General features: G+C 31.0%; 1 protein-coding gene across 1 annotated transcript; it reads right to left on the bottom strand.

Moving 5' to 3' along the window:
- Nucleotides 1-1,564: 1,564 nt before the first annotated feature.
- Nucleotides 1,565-3,220, bottom strand: SAPINGB_P002103 (uncharacterized protein; the record flags this gene model as incomplete). The annotated part of the gene is made up of 1 exon (XM_031996823.1): nucleotides 1,565-3,220. The coding sequence occupies one exon, from the start codon at nucleotides 3,218-3,220 to the stop codon at nucleotides 1,565-1,567; it is 1,656 nt and encodes a 551-aa protein (XP_031852714.1).
- Between the last annotated feature and the right edge of the window lie 13,414 nt (nucleotides 3,221-16,634).

The raw sequence follows: 16,634 nt of genomic DNA, 5'->3' as shown, positions 1-16,634 counted from the left end.
TTTTCTATTTTGACGGCCTGCAATCTTTCATTTAATTAAAATCCGTTTCCCCATGGAGTTGAACATGTCCGACGTTCCATTTCTTTGGTTTCTTCAAACCCTTTTTACCAGAATTTCTTTCAATTGCTGCTGCTCGCTTATCACTGTCTAATAGAGAAGTATTTGATTTTCAATGCCAAATTTACATCTGGAACATTTAAACTACAATTAAATATTGTTGCTTTTATAGTTAAATAATTAAAATAATAAACTAATTAAAATAATTAAGCTAGTTAAATAGTTAAATAGTTAATTTAAAATATTTTAAATAAAAATTTTAGGCTTCAAATTGAGTCCAAAAAAAATTATTCGCAAAAATAAAAGCCTTGTTACCTTGTCAACGAAACCTGGACTCACAATATGCAAGCATTAAATTTTTCCGAATAAGTAAATCCGAAGTTTTTTTAAAAAATAGCGACAAAGCTCGACCAAAATCCTTTCCAATTTCCCACTCATTTCTTTTTCGCTATAGTACTATCCAAACTAGGTTAAATTTAAATTTGTTAATGATCTGATATATAACTGGTTAAATCAGCAGTAAATCATCATGCAGGCGGAATATTCAAAGTAGCTAGCTAATTATTATTAGTTTTTTTTTGTCAGTTAATTGCTTGAAAAGCAAGACATCTTTGCATTATTCATATAAGTGATAATGCATTACAATGTCAAACAGAGGCGGCTAGCTCTTGTATACAACAAATACATATATTATCCTTAATTGTTAGATGCTTCCACTTATTGTCCTTGTTTTTAAGCAAAGGGCGTACAGAAAAAAAAAAGACATTGTTACTATAAACATAGGCGTAACGAGTGTATAATCACAACCAGTCATAGACTTTCTCTGTTTAAGTGACTGGTATACGAACAATTATTATAACCAGTTAAAAATGGAAAGAGGAAAAACAAATATTTTCAATTTGGAAATAATGTTGGGGATAGTTTAAGTTTACATAGCAAAAAAAATTGGTATTTTCCTTTAGATCTAGTGTTTTATTTATTTATTTTTTTCGTTATTTGGACTTATCAATATAAAGAATAATAATTTCTAGTCTGACCCGTAATCCTTTGTAAATATTCACGAATGTCTTTTTTTCGAGATTCTTTTTCATTTTAAGAGAAAACAAATGGATGCACCATGGTTAAATGTTAAAACACGAAATATCAACGAAAAATACGCATTCTAGAAAAGCTCACTGTTCATATAAATTTTTTTCTTCTCACTTCTTATTATAATTAGCTTAAAGAACAATATTCTAATCATGCAGTTTTCATTATCTTGAATATGAGACCACAATATTTTTTTTTTTTTTTTTTACATAATCTATTTATTTCTGCCTTGTTTCTACTGTACTACAAAATATATTACAAAAAAATTTAATATCTTTAATTTTCCCTAATTTATTATGCCAGCTGTGAAGGCGCGTGGTTGCTTGCGAGTGGTTTTGGAGTTGGTTTTTGGTCTGCCAGAACTTTGGCCAAGATAGAGTTATTAAACGTGGAGGAAATCCCAACGGCAACTCGGCGTTTAATAAAATCTGTCTTGGGTGTCAAGTTTTGCAGTCTGGACGACTTGTGAGATTATGTCATAAAGGTCGTTCGTGAAAAGGTGAAAGGGGTTCCCGATGCGAAGGGAAGTTGGGATGAAGTCATAGCATGGGCATGCTGTGAGTATGTGTTTGGGGGTTTCCGGTTCCGCTTCACAGAGCGGGCACTTGTTTTGTATGTTTTCTTCGTTCTTGGTGCGTTCTGCAATGTACTTGGCGAATCTACCATGTCCTGTCTTGAGTTGGATGGCTCCTGACAGAATGTGTCTGGGGCCTTCCATGGCTCTTCTGAGTTGTAGTTTGTTGTTGTTAGTTTCTACTTTGTTGTTCGGGTAAGTTCCCTTGTACCATGGTTGGTGGGGGCTATTAGATGCCTTGGTAGTTGCAATGGCGTGTTCATGTTGCCACTGGATGAGGGCCCTGCGCTTGGATGCCTGGGCTGGGCTGATTCTAGGTCGGTTGACGCTGATGATGCGGTTGATGCTGTTTAGTCTGCTGTTGGCTTCAGCAGCTACGCTTCCGCTTAGGAGTTGAGCTTTGGTGGGGTTGTCCCTGTGTGTTCTTGTGGGGTCCGAGAGGCGGTGTGCCGCCCTTCTCGCCAGATCTTCGAGTTTAATGTGCAGAGGGAGGACACCTGCTTCTCTGTGAAGTATGTAGATTGGGGTGGTGCGGTATGCACCAAGCATTCTCCGTAGTGCGATGTTTTGGGTTAGTTGGATGGAGTTGCCCATTTTTTTGACGGTGTTGGGGTTGTTACCCCATACTCCCACTCCATAGGAGATAATGGGTACTATACATGAGTTGTAGAGGAGCTTGAAAGCGAATCCCGTGAGGCCATCCGTTGTACCTCCCAGACGGGTGATGAAATTAATGGCTTGGATGGCTTGTTCTTTTTTGAGTGATATGTGGGGTTTAAAGTTGAGCTTGCGGTCTAGTATGACTCCTAGTACTTTGGCCTCGTCTTGCGGTTCACGAAGCGTTTGTTGGCAGGGTACAGGGAGTCTTGGCGGGTTTGCGGTCTTGTTGCCAAAGTGAATGAAGTTTAGTTTGTCCCCTAGGTCGATCTCGGTGTGCGCCTTGGTTGCCCATTCAACGCAGGCTTTGAGGGCTAGCCCTAGTGAGTTGGTGGCTCTGGCTTGGGAGTCGTGACAATAAATTGTGACGTCATCTACAAATCCTGCGAATTTGATACCCGGTATTTCAGAGAGTCTATGATATAGTCCTGTTGTGTAAATGTTGAAGAGAATGGGGGAGAGCGGGGATCCCTGTGGTATTCCTTTGGTTGTTGGTCTGGTTTTGTCAACAATGCCATCCGTGATGATAGCAGTGCTGCGGTTAGTGATGAAGCTGCTTATCCATTCGATGGTGCCTTGTGGGAAATTTTTCTTATCAAGGGTCTCTAACAGATGCTTATGGTCAACATTGTCAAATGCTCCTTTAATATCTACCATTATTGCTGAGGTTCTGGTCTTGGGGTTGGTTTCTTGCTTGGATTTGATGTCGTTGATCAGCTTGAGCAATGCGTCTGGGGCAGAGTACCCTTTACGGCAGCCAAATTGGTATTCGTTTAGTATGCTGCTTCTGTCGATGAAGGCGGTGATGGAATTGCAGAAGACCCTTTCAAGCATTTTTCCCATGGTGTTTAAGAGAGCAATTGGTCTGTAAGATTTGAGTGAGGCTTTGTCTTTTTTGTGTGGTTTCGGGATGATCACTGTGTGGCTTGTTTTCCATTCTGTTGGGTGGTAGCCTTTGTGCTGGCATGCCTGGAAGAGGGAATTCAGGCGGTCACGGAAAAGGGGTTGTCAGATTTGTAGAGGGCTTGGATTGTTTTAGAGAAGATTCCATCCGGGCCTGGGGCCTTGTTTGGGTTGAACTCGAGTACAGCGCGGCGTACATCCGCTGCTGACATGAGTTCAATATGGTCTTCGTCAGTGATGAGTGGTCTTGTGTGGGTAGTGAGTGGGGGACTTGAGGGAAAAATGTAGCAGCGAGCACGTCAAATCTTTCCTCAACTGTTTTGTGATATACTGTTTGTGAGTGGGTTCCTCATCGCAGGGAGTGTTGTGCGATTCGGTGGTCGGAATGTGTAATTTCGGGCTTTATAGATGTCGTTGCCGGCAGCTTTGGCTAGGAATGTGATCCAATTCTTTCTCTTCGATGAGATTATAGTTTCTTTTAGTCTTTTTCTGGCTGTGATTAGGAAGGATCGTGTTTGAGGGTTGTCTCCCCGGCATCTCAGTGAGACCACAATAATTAAATAGAAATAAATAAATATTAATTCACTTAAAGCTAAATAAAGAAATAAATGAAGTTAAATAAAACAAAGTTTGATGTGGAAAGGTAAGTGTCCGTTTTTTTGTTGTTTCGTTCTTTTCATTTTTCCAATGCTATGGGTATTTAAAAAATATTTTAAACAAACAAGGGAGATAGATGATTTTAATATCATAAACCAACAGACGCATTGAATGTGGGCGTATATATTTATATTTATTTATAAAACCTCCTTTTCAATAGTGCAGCTCCAAGTGAAAATTTTGACTGTGTTGTATATTGTTTTTGAAATTATTATTTTTCAATAGTGACCTGATCACAATATAATGTGAAAAAGTATTTAAACCTTGCTATTTTTTCTTTTGTAAAAATGATAAAAAAAACGTTTTTTTTTTGTCACATTACGACAATTATCCTTATTAAGGTCGGTTGGGTGTTCTGGTTATTTCCGGGACGGATTCATATCTGGATTGGTCTAGTCCACATGCGCCTAGTGGCACGATTATGCTGGAATGTTTAGAGAAAACGCGAAAACTTATACACTCAACAAAACCAGCCAAAACTTGCTGTGGTCGGGCTTGGGTCAACGTAATGTATTGGCCAGCTAGCCGGTGGTTCAGGGGAGAGTCAATTTTTAGTGTGATTGCAGAGAATCGAACCCACAATCACGTTAGCGGCTTGAGTTTGGTTGCTATCAATGCTATAAAGTAGAGCATTGACCACTGGGCTAACTCCAGTGCTCCCCTAAAATTTTAGAGTTTTAATACCATTTTTAACAGATATTACGATTAAGCTCAGGATCTCAGGTTGCCACCACGATTCCTGTTAAAGAGGAAAAAAAAGGACTCAAACGGATATCTCCAGAGATGGACATGTCGACTCTCTTAAACAGTTTAACTGGCTTACAAGAGATTGTAAGCTTTATCTCTGCTTGGAGGGATTAAGAAATACAATTACAGCGTTGATGAAGACAAGTGGAGATAAGTTGGGAAGGTTTGGTTATTTTTAACCCCCTGTTCCTTGTAAGCTGGCATCAGGACTTATTTTCGGGCTGTTGGAGATGCAATGTTGAAGCCAAAATTAAAAGTTTATTATGAAAATGAAAAGATATATAGTATGAACAAGAAGGAAAGCGCAGATGCTGATGTTATATAATTCTATAACCCTTGAATAAAAACAAACAAACAAACAAACAAACAAACCACGATTCCTGTGTACCCTTGAATAAAAATAAAATAAAATAAAATAAAATAAAGAAAAATGAACACCATAGAAGTTCTGTATCTCACAGTGTAATTGAAATTTCTGACAAGCTTTCTAAAATGACCATAGATGTGACAATGAAGAATATTGTTGAAGGATCTTGAGCACTATCATTCAGTTTCCCACAAGCCATTGAAACTTTGGCACATGGGTTCGACAATTTGGTATTTAGAAGATTGTAATAACTATAAGTGTGGCGAGCTGGGAACAATTAAACATGTTTTGGTTGAGTGTCTTTTTCTGGAAGAAGGGAGAATAGAATTGAATCAATTTTATTCAGTTAAGGACATGCCGACTTTCTTATGCAGTCTAATTGGCTTGCAAGAAATTGTAAGGTTTATTTCTGTTTTGAATGGTTAAGAAATTAAATCAACGCTTCTATGAAAGGAAGTTGAAATAAGTTGGGTATGTATTGGAGTTTGATATTGTTCCTTGTAGATTGGTATCAAGACTTATTATCCAGCTGCTAGAGATGCAATGTTGAAGTTAAATTAAGAGTTTATTGTGGAAACGGAAAGTCATATAGTAGGAACAAAAAGATGATTTTGATGCTGATGGTATTTTATCTCTCAGAATAAAAAAACTAGCAGAGCCGAGTGACGAGAGTGGATAGGGTTACATATGCTCGGATCTAACATAGCCAAAACCATCTGGACCACATACTTATAATTAATTGGTTATCCATACCATAACCTTGATGTTATAAGATGTTATTATTATTATAATAACTATATGACTCAGGGATAGTAGGAAACATAATCATAAGTAACTTGATACATGATACTATAAAAAGAGATGTGATGGAGAAAATGAAAATGAAGGAGGGTCAAAGTAAGAACAAAAAGAGGCTATGTAAAAACCCTGCAAAAATCACAGATGGGAAATTTAAGAATCTGAGCTCAGGCCATTCAATAAACCTTAGACGACTGAAGAGAAAAAAATAATGTCAACGTAATAATTTCTAGGCATATATACTTTCCCTTGATGATTTGAGCATGACTTTAATGTTGAAGTAAGGATACTGAGAGAAAGAAAACAGATTTAGGGAACTCATTTTTTCATAATTATGAACTTCAATAATTAAAACAGTATTATTTTGTAATCTGGTAACTGGTATCATGTACAGACAGCTTCTTTCAATTTAGAAATATCTTTGTGAAATTTTTATAAATGAAACCATTAATATTTCAGATGATTAGTAAGTTTTAAAAAGTTCAAATATAAATGGTACATTGTTCAACTTAAAGAGTCCACTTTTTACCTCTTAAACAGTTTCTCTTTTCTCAAAAAAAAAATTCATTTAATCATTGATAACTTTCCAGACTCATAATTTATGCTAGATGGACATTAATACTTGATAGAAATTAGAAACTCCTAAAGTCCTTCTTTGTTTTTTTTTCTCATTTGGTGGTGGTTTCTTTTTGTTCCCGTTTTTTTTTTTTTTTTTTTTTTTTTTTTTTTTGGTAAGGAAGTCGTAATTTAACTAGAATGGAATCATGAGTAGAAATTTTACATTGTTTGAAATCTAAGTGATATACAAAGTAATAATCAAGAGTCCTAAATTTGAAATAAAATATAAAAAAAGAAATAAAAAATAAGGTATTTAAGAAAAAGAAAAAACAAAGGCAAAAGCAAATAATAAATTTAATATCAGGGGTTCGTTTTGTCTTTTCTTACTAGAAAAAGAAATACTTTTTTAAACATGAAAATTTAAGTAACTACTAACTTACACTCTTTTTTTTTATCAAAAGAATCATAATCTTCAATTTTAACATATGAAGAAATGAGCTTATTTAATTGTTTCTACCTTAGTAATGAGTTCAAGCCTATTTATAAAAGACGTATATCTTTCGTATTTATATGAAAGTTCTAAGTGTATTTTAATTATTATCTCCTCATTTCTTTTTTTAACATCGACATATGGATCTAATTCTTATAAACCTTCTTTATTTTTGCAAATAAAAAAGGATTATAATTTTATGATCATAACATTTTGGTGAATTTTTGACAATTAATTCATTCATTATAGTGCCCAAACCTCTATTTTTTGGTCTCTTTTATATCAATAATAAGTAGAATTGTGTTTCATTCCAAATTATCATTGAATGGAAATAATATAGTTACTTTAAATGATTTATAAAAAATAATGATTAGTTAAGGTACATCTATAATATACGAAATGACTAAAATCTATTCCGAGATTATTATATTTTTTACTTAAATTAAAAGGACCCCTTTTTAAAAAATCTTTAGTATCAGTTTATCAGTTGAGTATCAGATCTATTCGTCGTTGTTAAAAAAGAAAGGAAGTGATAATGATTAAAATACACTTAGAACTTTTATATAAATACGAAGGATATACGTCTTTTATAAATAGGTTTAAAATCATTATTCATTTTTGAAATCAACACGAGCTTTAAAATATCGACACATTTTGTGAGCTTAAAATTATTATCTTAATTCAACTTAAGAAAAAAAATCAATTAATTAATAAAGGAAAAAGTACTTTCAAACACAAGTTTTCTTTATTGTAAAGTTTCAAAATTTTAGAAATAGACACAAAAGCTTGCCATTAAATAAATGTTTTTTGTACGAACAGCAAAAAAGAAAAGATGAGTGGCTTTAAATCCTACTTTCCGAAGAAAAAAAGCTCAAAATGCAGATGATCAAAAAATAATACAGCATGAGGATCTATGTAGCATGTCTAAGAGTCGGTAAACCAGACTATTGAATAAGCCTGTTAAATGGTCACATTGACTTGTCACCATTGATAAAAATCATAGGCCAAATGATCCAAAAATAAATAGTTGCTTTTCAAATCAATTAATTTGAACTCTGTTTTTTTTTTTTTGTTTTTGACTCTGAACATATTTACAAATGCTTTATTGTTTGTTTGATAATTGCTTACTTCAAAGACAAGCTCATTATAAATTATTTGGCATTGTGTAATGAAAACGTGAGTTTTGAGTGTATTAATAGTTTTTAATTGGTACTAAGTTATGGGTTAGTCCTAAAGTGGGCGTAAATATTCTATCCCAAAAAAATTTTTTTTTTCTTAGACTTAAGTTCTTAAAGACTAAGTTGAACCTATTAGATAACTTTTTTAAAACAGCAAGCTTCACAGACATTAATGGATAGTGGCTTGAAGGGGATAGGTATTTCTGAGATGGGTGGAAAAGAGAAAAAAAAAAAATTAAATACTCCACTTAGTTTAACAATTAAGCATTTTGTATCAAGTTGGTAAGTGTAAAACAGTTTAGAATAGGTGATGAATAAAAAAAATAGATATTTTTAAGCATCATCATGTAATCTTAAATTAAAAAAAAAATAAAATTACATAAGGTCAAGCATTCAAATACCTTGTACCTATATCAAACTGCATATGTAAGTTAAAAATTGCTGATTCTATGACTCAAGTAAGGTTAATTATATGATATAACAAGGACAAGATAGGTTCGAAAAGTAAACTTTTCTAAATTTGTGTATTAACGCCGAGCCTGGTATTTAAATGTAGTCTATGTCGTTATGGACTAAAAAAAAACCTCCACAAATTTTACTACAGATGAATGATTTAAAATCAAGACGTTATTTAAATGGTGACGTCGGGATAAATTTTGGTTTCCTTGGTAATTTTCCCCAGGATAAAAGTCCCTGAATATCTGGAGAAATCAACAGTTTTATCATGAACTTCCAAGAATATGTACAAACGTTTATCTGATTCCTTACTATAGGTGTTGTATGGAACCCATGATATAGGATATCCATACTATCAATCTATATCTTTTCTATCAAAAAGGGTATTGTAGTCCAGATTTTAAACTGAGAAGGTAGTTTTATAATGATAGGAAATTTTTTAAAGAATTGAAGAATAATCAATCAATCAATCAATCAATCAATCAATCAAATAAAAAAAAACAATTCTCACAAACTGCTTATGAAAAAGCAAATGTCCAAACTTGGAAGTTTGATGGCTGTGGTGAACGATTATGCAGGAACTTTAAAGTAATTTATAAGAAAAAAATCAAAGAACTTGGTTTCATCGTTATCGAGAAACTTTTATTAGTGTATGTTTAAAGTGCAAGCTCGCTGTGAAGCTAATGTATGATCTTAGCCAATTGTTGGCACATTTTAGCCACTGCAATAATAGATCTTTTGATTATCATTATCGATACTTAGTCTTTTTTAGAACATATTTGGAAGTAGGGGTTGACCATAGAAAAATACATGTATTTGCATAAAATGCATTTTAAAAAGGAATTAACAATTAAGAATTAAGTTAAGAATTAACGATCGCTCTAGAAGAAGTTACATATTTGTGCCACAAGATATCAAAAGTCTGTGCAAATAAATTTAAAGTTAAAAAAAAAAAAAATCTAATAATCTAATTATTTTAAAAATAAAATTTTAAAAATTAAACGGCCGCAGATGTCTTGCAATCTGGCTTTGAATTTTGGGGGAGCAGTATTAAACGTCCAAGTGGCTATCCTGCTTCTTTTTTCTTTTTTCTTTTAAAAAATGGTCACGTATGCAATTTTAATAGTAAAAATGCTTTGTTTTCTACGGAATATAAAGAAAGAAGTTTGAAATAAGTACCATGTCAGTTTCTAGAAAAAAAAAAAAATAGAACTACAATGACATTGATCTTATTATAAGATGATTATAAGAAAGCTAGTGCAACGATTGAAATTAGTTACAAAATGCTTGATACTTAGAAACTGATAAACATACGGCGAAAATACGATGACAAATTCAAGTGGTTTTTTAAATGATAGTCAGTTTTTGTCGATAAAGCACTAATTGAATGAAACAAGTTTCAAATCTTGAAATCATTGTTCCGACATGCAGATAAGAAAAGAAAAACAACATAAAGATTTATAAAAATATATATGTGAACCTGGATAACGGTAGTAGTAAATAAAGTCTATATTTTCAAGTAAAAGTCCATTTAAGTGATCTTCATCACTTAAATGGACATGTACTTGAAACCTAATTATTAAAAAAAAAAAAAAAAAAAAAAAAAAAACCTTTTGGGTTGGGAATGTCACTGTGATGATTCTAAGAAAAAAAAAAAAAAAAAAAAACCTCGCATTTAAATAACTGAGGGGTAGCGTCAGGAGAAGATGACTTAAAATGAAACGGTTTATTGAGTCAAGCTGTGGTTAAAAATTTATCATTGAAAAATGCTTGATTGTTTTGGTTTTTTTTTTTTTCTCTTCACTTTAAGTTTTTGATAAATTTATTTAATAAAATATAGATTGAATAAAAAAAAATTCCATTTACTTGAGTTTGAATAATTTCAAATATATATATATATATATATATTGTTAGTTTTTTATTGATTTTTATGAGCAATCATAGCATTGTTGGATGGTTAGTTTCCAATGGTCATAGTATTGTTGGTTGTTTGTTGTGAGAAATCATTTCCAATCTAGCGGGATAATTCCTATCCATGTTTAATCACGTGGCATAACTGCCTACCCATTTTTTTTTTTTTTTTTTGTTCATTTAAAACTTTTACCAAAATCATTCAAAAAAAAAAAAAAAATAATAAAAATAAAAACAAAATGGCGCTTGCTCTTATCAGTTTTAAGGAACCCCGTGAAAGGGAATCTGAATACGACAGCAAAACTACCATTTACAAATAGCTAAATTCTAATGCAGACTTTTGTTTATTATCATTATTATTATTAAAAAAAAATTTAATACAATGCCTGGTATTATTAAAAAGAAATATTGTGCAAGGTAGAATACAAGTTCATTTTGCACTAGTGGCGCCTGGAAATATTACCCATTTGGCCTTCATTTATTCTTGATGGTCTAAGATATATCCGTCAACTTGCATCAATAACTTCCGCCTGCGTTTGGAGCAGGTAGTAGCGGGTTTCTTTAAATTAAGTGGTTTTTTAACCATCTTTGAGGTTCCTCAATACCTAGGGTTTTTTTTTTTTTTTTTTGTCGAGGGCTTTTATAGTTTTTTCATCAGGCGATTTTTTTTTTTTTTCCTGAAATTTGAATTAAAAAAAAAAAGAGCAAGTTCATAGTAGTATTTTTTCATAACACAAAGAACATGGAAATTGATTATAAAGACTGATTGAAATTCTTAAAGAGACTTCAAAATATGTGCGGATAACAAATATTATAAATGATCATAATGCCGAGTTGTTTCAATTTTTTTTTTTTTTTAAAATAACAATGTGCATGAATGTTATATTGATCACATGACTTTGTTCATATTTGTATTTGTATTTGTAGTTTATTTTTTTTTTTATTTATTTTTTTTTTCTTTCTTTGTCTTGAAATAAAAAGAAAGAAACATAAATTTTTGGTTCAATTGATCTCAGTAATAACCGTTTTCAATATTAAACCAAATGTTTTTATTTTTTTTATTTTTTTTATTATTTTTTCAAGTTTAAATTTTTTTTTTTTTTTTTTTTGTCCATTTGTCAAATTTATAAATTTATTAATTAATAGAAGTTACGTAATGATATTTGCTTTCTTGTTACATACTTAGTAGCCATTGTTTACTTCTAGTTATTCTTTTAAAAAAAAAACAATATTTGACTATTAACATTGTTTTGTCAATTTTGGTTAACTAAATACAATAAGTTTATAAAAAAAAAAAACCCCCCAAAATTAATGTCCATTTAGGGACTTTCTCACTATTGATTTACAAGCCCTAATAGATTTAACAAACTATTTATATTTCCTCCCGATAGATGTTAATATTCTTATCCATATTCGATTTAGCTATCCCAAACTGTCAATTATTTTAAAACTAGTAACGATTTCTAAACTTTTGCTTTTCTTCTCCAACTGGCTTTCTTGCCTTTTTCTAAACTACTTGTCTTGTCAGTTTTATTTTTTTTTTTCCTACAATAGATTTAAATCTCTCCTGTTTTTTTTTTTTTTTTTAATGGAATATTTTATATAAAAAATACTGGTAATATACATGAGAAAAATCAGCCCATATGTGCTAAGATCAATGATTTTGTCTCCACCCCACAATTCATAAGATCTTTTTTTTTTTTTTTTTATTTATTTAAGAAACGATATTTCATATTGATATTTATTGTTTGCAGGCTTTTTTTTTTTTTTTTTTTTTTTGTTGATCATTTGAGCCGTCTACTGACACTTACATATGTTTTGGTACCGTAATAAAACCTCAATGTCACATTTAGATCCTGGCTAATATCATGACCGGGTTTAGTAATATCATAACCCGCTAGATTCAATGCACTAGTCAGTCAAGCAATTTTTTTAAAATTATGTTATTATTTTCAAGGTTGTTCCCGTGTTTTTTTAAAAAAAAAAAAAAAGAGATTTGCAAACACCGAACCAAATGTGCGTAATGTCTATATGTATAAATAAATATATATTTTGATGATGAACTATAATACGCCCTAGAAAATTTTTTGATACTCAGCAGCTGTGCTTATAATAAAAAAAAAAAAGCCCCCCCCATTGTGTGCATTAGCGTGCATGTTATTCGTCTTACTATCACTTACTATTTACACTACTACTGTGATAGGGAGAACAAGTACAAACCAGAAGAGACCCTTTTTATGCTTTGGAAATTTTAGGAGTCACAGGTGTTCTCTTTTAGTTTCTAGTCGGCCGACATGAAGATATTTCTTAATATGGAAATAGAAAAAAAAGAAAAAAAGAAAAAAAGAAAAAAAGAAAAAAAGAAAAAAAGAAAATGGAGGTAATACTTGTACTTGTAACGAATTACTGGGCAGTTGCTGCTGCTTCTTCAACTACTTCTTCTACTACTACTAGTACTACTACTACTGTTGCTGCTGCTGCTGCTGCTGCTGCTACTGCTGTTTTTAATGCTACTACTACTGGATCTAGAGAAACTTGCTAACTTCTTCTTAACTTTGTGTGATACATTGAAAAAATCAAAAACAAGCTGGTAGTTATTGACCTTCATGTAAGCGTATTTTTACCGGTTAAGATTACTAGTTAGAACAAGAGATTTAGTTTGCTAGCTTAGATTAAAAAAATTATTATCATTCTGAATTCAACTGAGGTTCCAGGCCGGTTAATCTAACTTATTAGTATTATCAATGTTATTAATATTAATATTACTGATATTATTATTATTATAACTTCAGTTTTCAGTCAACAATAATTTATAATAATTGTGGCTATACTGTAATCATCACTAGTGACGTTCAAAACATGCACCTTAAAGTGTGGACATAATTCATCAAGTTTTAACATACTATAATATAAATGTAAAGGAGAATTAATGCGCAATCAGTATTAATTAATTATAATAACATTTGACATATGACATTTCTCAAATAAATTATACTCCCAAAGGATTGCTTTTTTTTTTCTTCTTCTTCTTCTTCTTCTTCTTCTTCTTTAACTTATGATAATATAATAATAGTAAACCTTTTAAAATACTTTGCATCTTTCACACGTCAAAATTAACTATGCGGAAGTATTCAAGCTTATGAGAAACGCTCCAAAACATTATTTGGGGATTCACCTCCCACCTCCTCTCGTTATCTTCTCTAGATTTTAAGTTAAACGCCGACATTTCATTTATATGAGCAACTTCATATCATTTTTTTAAAAAAAAAAAAAATTAAAATAAAAAAAAAAAACTCAATTCTTTAGGGTTTTTAAACAGGTTTTTTTTTTGTTTATTTTTTCTTCTTTCTTTCCTTCTTTCTTACATCTGTCAAAATTAACACCGAGATCTACCAACTAACACGTACCAAAGATTGTTCGTGGCCACGACGGCGCCCCATCAAAGTCTTGTACACGTGGATATGATAAACTACTATTGTGTTTATAAATAACTTTGACGGGGCTGTTTGTTTAAATCTAACTGCCAAGATTTCCAATAAACAACCAGAAAGAATTCAAACAAACAATAATCACCATCAGTCAGAAATATATATATATATATATATATATTTAGTATTGTTATTACAGCTTTGTTTGAAATATAACTTGGAAGGGGGGGGGGGGAGGGGTTTTTATCACCGCCTCTTCTTTTTTAGAATTTCAAACTTTGAAATATTTTAAAGTCTGTTGAGCCTTTCTTTATGCTAAATCACTTTATATATACAAAACTACTTCACCACCATTACCACCACCACTACCATCACCATTACAATCACCATTGCCATTACAAAACCACGGCACTCCTTAGACGACGCATCAAAAGAATGTTGAGTCAAGTACTCTAAGTTAACCCTCAAGTTTTTTGAACGCCTTAGAAAATATAATCAGAGCTTAAATGCTTGTTTTTCCTCTCTTGTTGTTATCAATTTTTTTTTTAAAGTAACCTTTCATATCTCAGTTAAAATCAATATTCCCCCACTCTTTCGGCTAACTATTGTATTTCCCCATCTCGATACCAAGATTTCGATAAAAACTTACCAAGATATCTTCATTTCTTTACCGGTTAAGATTGAATAAATAAAAATGTGAGATTCCTTTTTGTAATAAAAACAGTAACAACCAAATCGGTTTCTTTAAGATCGATTCAGTCATTTATTGTCTCCTCCCTACAAATAGATCATAGATTATAAGTTCCATATAGGAAAGACATAATTAAGATTCAAACAAAAAAACAAACACAAATCTCTAAAAACTTGTATTTTTTTTCTAAGTTTTTCATTGATATTTGAAAAGAATAAACTCGACTTTTAATTATTTCTTTTCAGTTATTATTTTATATAAAATTGGGACACGCCCATAAATCAGTTTAAAGTTTCTTAACTTGCGGAAAGGGTGAAGGAAAAAAAATTTTTTTTTTTTTTTGACATATTTTGCAACCCTTGTTTAACAAGCTTTCTGTTTCCTTCGATATATAGGAAACTTGCAAACTACCATTTGTACCAAACTTTTAACAATGTTTTTTTTTTTTTTTTTTTTTTTTTTTTTGCATTTTCACATTATTTATTCACGGGCGTCAGTAGATCTTTTCACCACATGCCTTTTATTTTAAAAACCAGAAAAAAATAAGTACTTTTTATTTTACTTTTTATTGAAATAAGGTTAAATAATCCCGCCTTGGTTCTCCCTGTCTTTGAAATTTTTCAATCGTACTATGTCACTTTCCGAATATTGTTTTTCGTTTTTTTTTTTTCACAATAGAAACTTGCGACCGCATTTCTTGTTTACTTTAAAAGTAAGACACCCAAAGTCACGTCACAAATCATTTGGCAAACTTAAACAAAACTAAAAGCTGTTTTTTTTTATTTATTTTTTTTTTTTTTTGCGCTTAAGGGATTAGAGAAATTGAGTTTTTTTTGTCAATTTGATAATAGAAAAACTTTACCTTTTATTGTTCCCCCGCCTTGCAAATCTGTAAAAAAAAAATTACGGCTATTATGTAAAAAGAAGCCAAAGATATTTCACAATTTAACAATTTTTTGTTGTTAATAAATTTAAGCAATTGTAATGATTTTTTTTTCTTTTTATAATAAGTCTAGTAGGCATAATCATTGTGTAATTTAAACAAGAATTATTATGAAAACACAAAATGTTTTTTTATCTCGGATTTAGCAAATAGAAGTAAACCTTGTTATATCTAAATTTTAAGGTATTTTCTTAAGTTGAAAATATATATATATATATATATATATATATATTTATATGAATATATATGCTTTCAAAGTTTCTCCGACTCATCCGCCTCTTGATTTTCTTAAAATTTATTTTTTTTAAATTATTATTAAATTGTGATAAAAAAAATCTTTAACACTTTTTATCTATACAGTTTCTTTATTATCAAGCTTCAAAAAAAAAAAAAAAGAATTCGATTGCTATGACAGAGAGAAGAAGGTTTACCTATAACCGGCTAGTTAACCATAAATGGTTTAAGACTTTGTTCTAATCTTGTAGAAATTAGAAACCATCCTTCGGTGGGTCATTTAAATATAAATATAATGGGGATAATGCGTATTAAATATGTGTTTAACAATCCGGAACGGTTGAATCAAATCAGTTACCGGAAGACTCAATAAAAAAAAGTTTTTATTTCTATTGAAAGATTTGTGACCTGTGTTGAAAAAAAAAAAAAAAAAAAAAAATTAAATAAAAATAACTAGGAGACGCAGCCTGCCCAAAATGCTTAACAATATATGAATTCACATGAATACGTTAAATGATTACCTAAAAATGCGGAAAAATCAATTCGTCCATCATTATGACAAAGGGTTCATGTTTAAGTATGAAGCTGTTTTGACAAATTTCACTTTATGTTAAAATATTTCAAAAAAAAAAATAGATCAACAAGACATGCCATGTGGCTCGAGAGTCATCATGACTAATTTCCATTTAATTTAATTTAATTAAAAAAAATTTTAATTAAAAATTTGATAATTCAAAACAAAAAATGACATTTTAATATCGCTAATGATCTTTAATAATTATTAAAAGATATTCCTTTTGAACTCATATTCATTTACACTTGTGATTACTTAATAAAGAAACATTATTCATTTCTAATCACAAAACTCTCTTTAAATGGAATAAATCGATAAGCTT

The sequence above is a fragment of the Magnusiomyces paraingens genome (assembly GCF_902498895.1).
Source record: "Magnusiomyces paraingens strain CBS 517.90 genome assembly, contig: contig2, whole genome shotgun sequence".
Classification (NCBI taxonomy): Eukaryota; Fungi; Ascomycota; class Dipodascomycetes; order Dipodascales; family Dipodascaceae; genus Magnusiomyces; species Magnusiomyces paraingens.
This window is presented reverse-complemented; position numbering and strand designations above follow the sequence as displayed.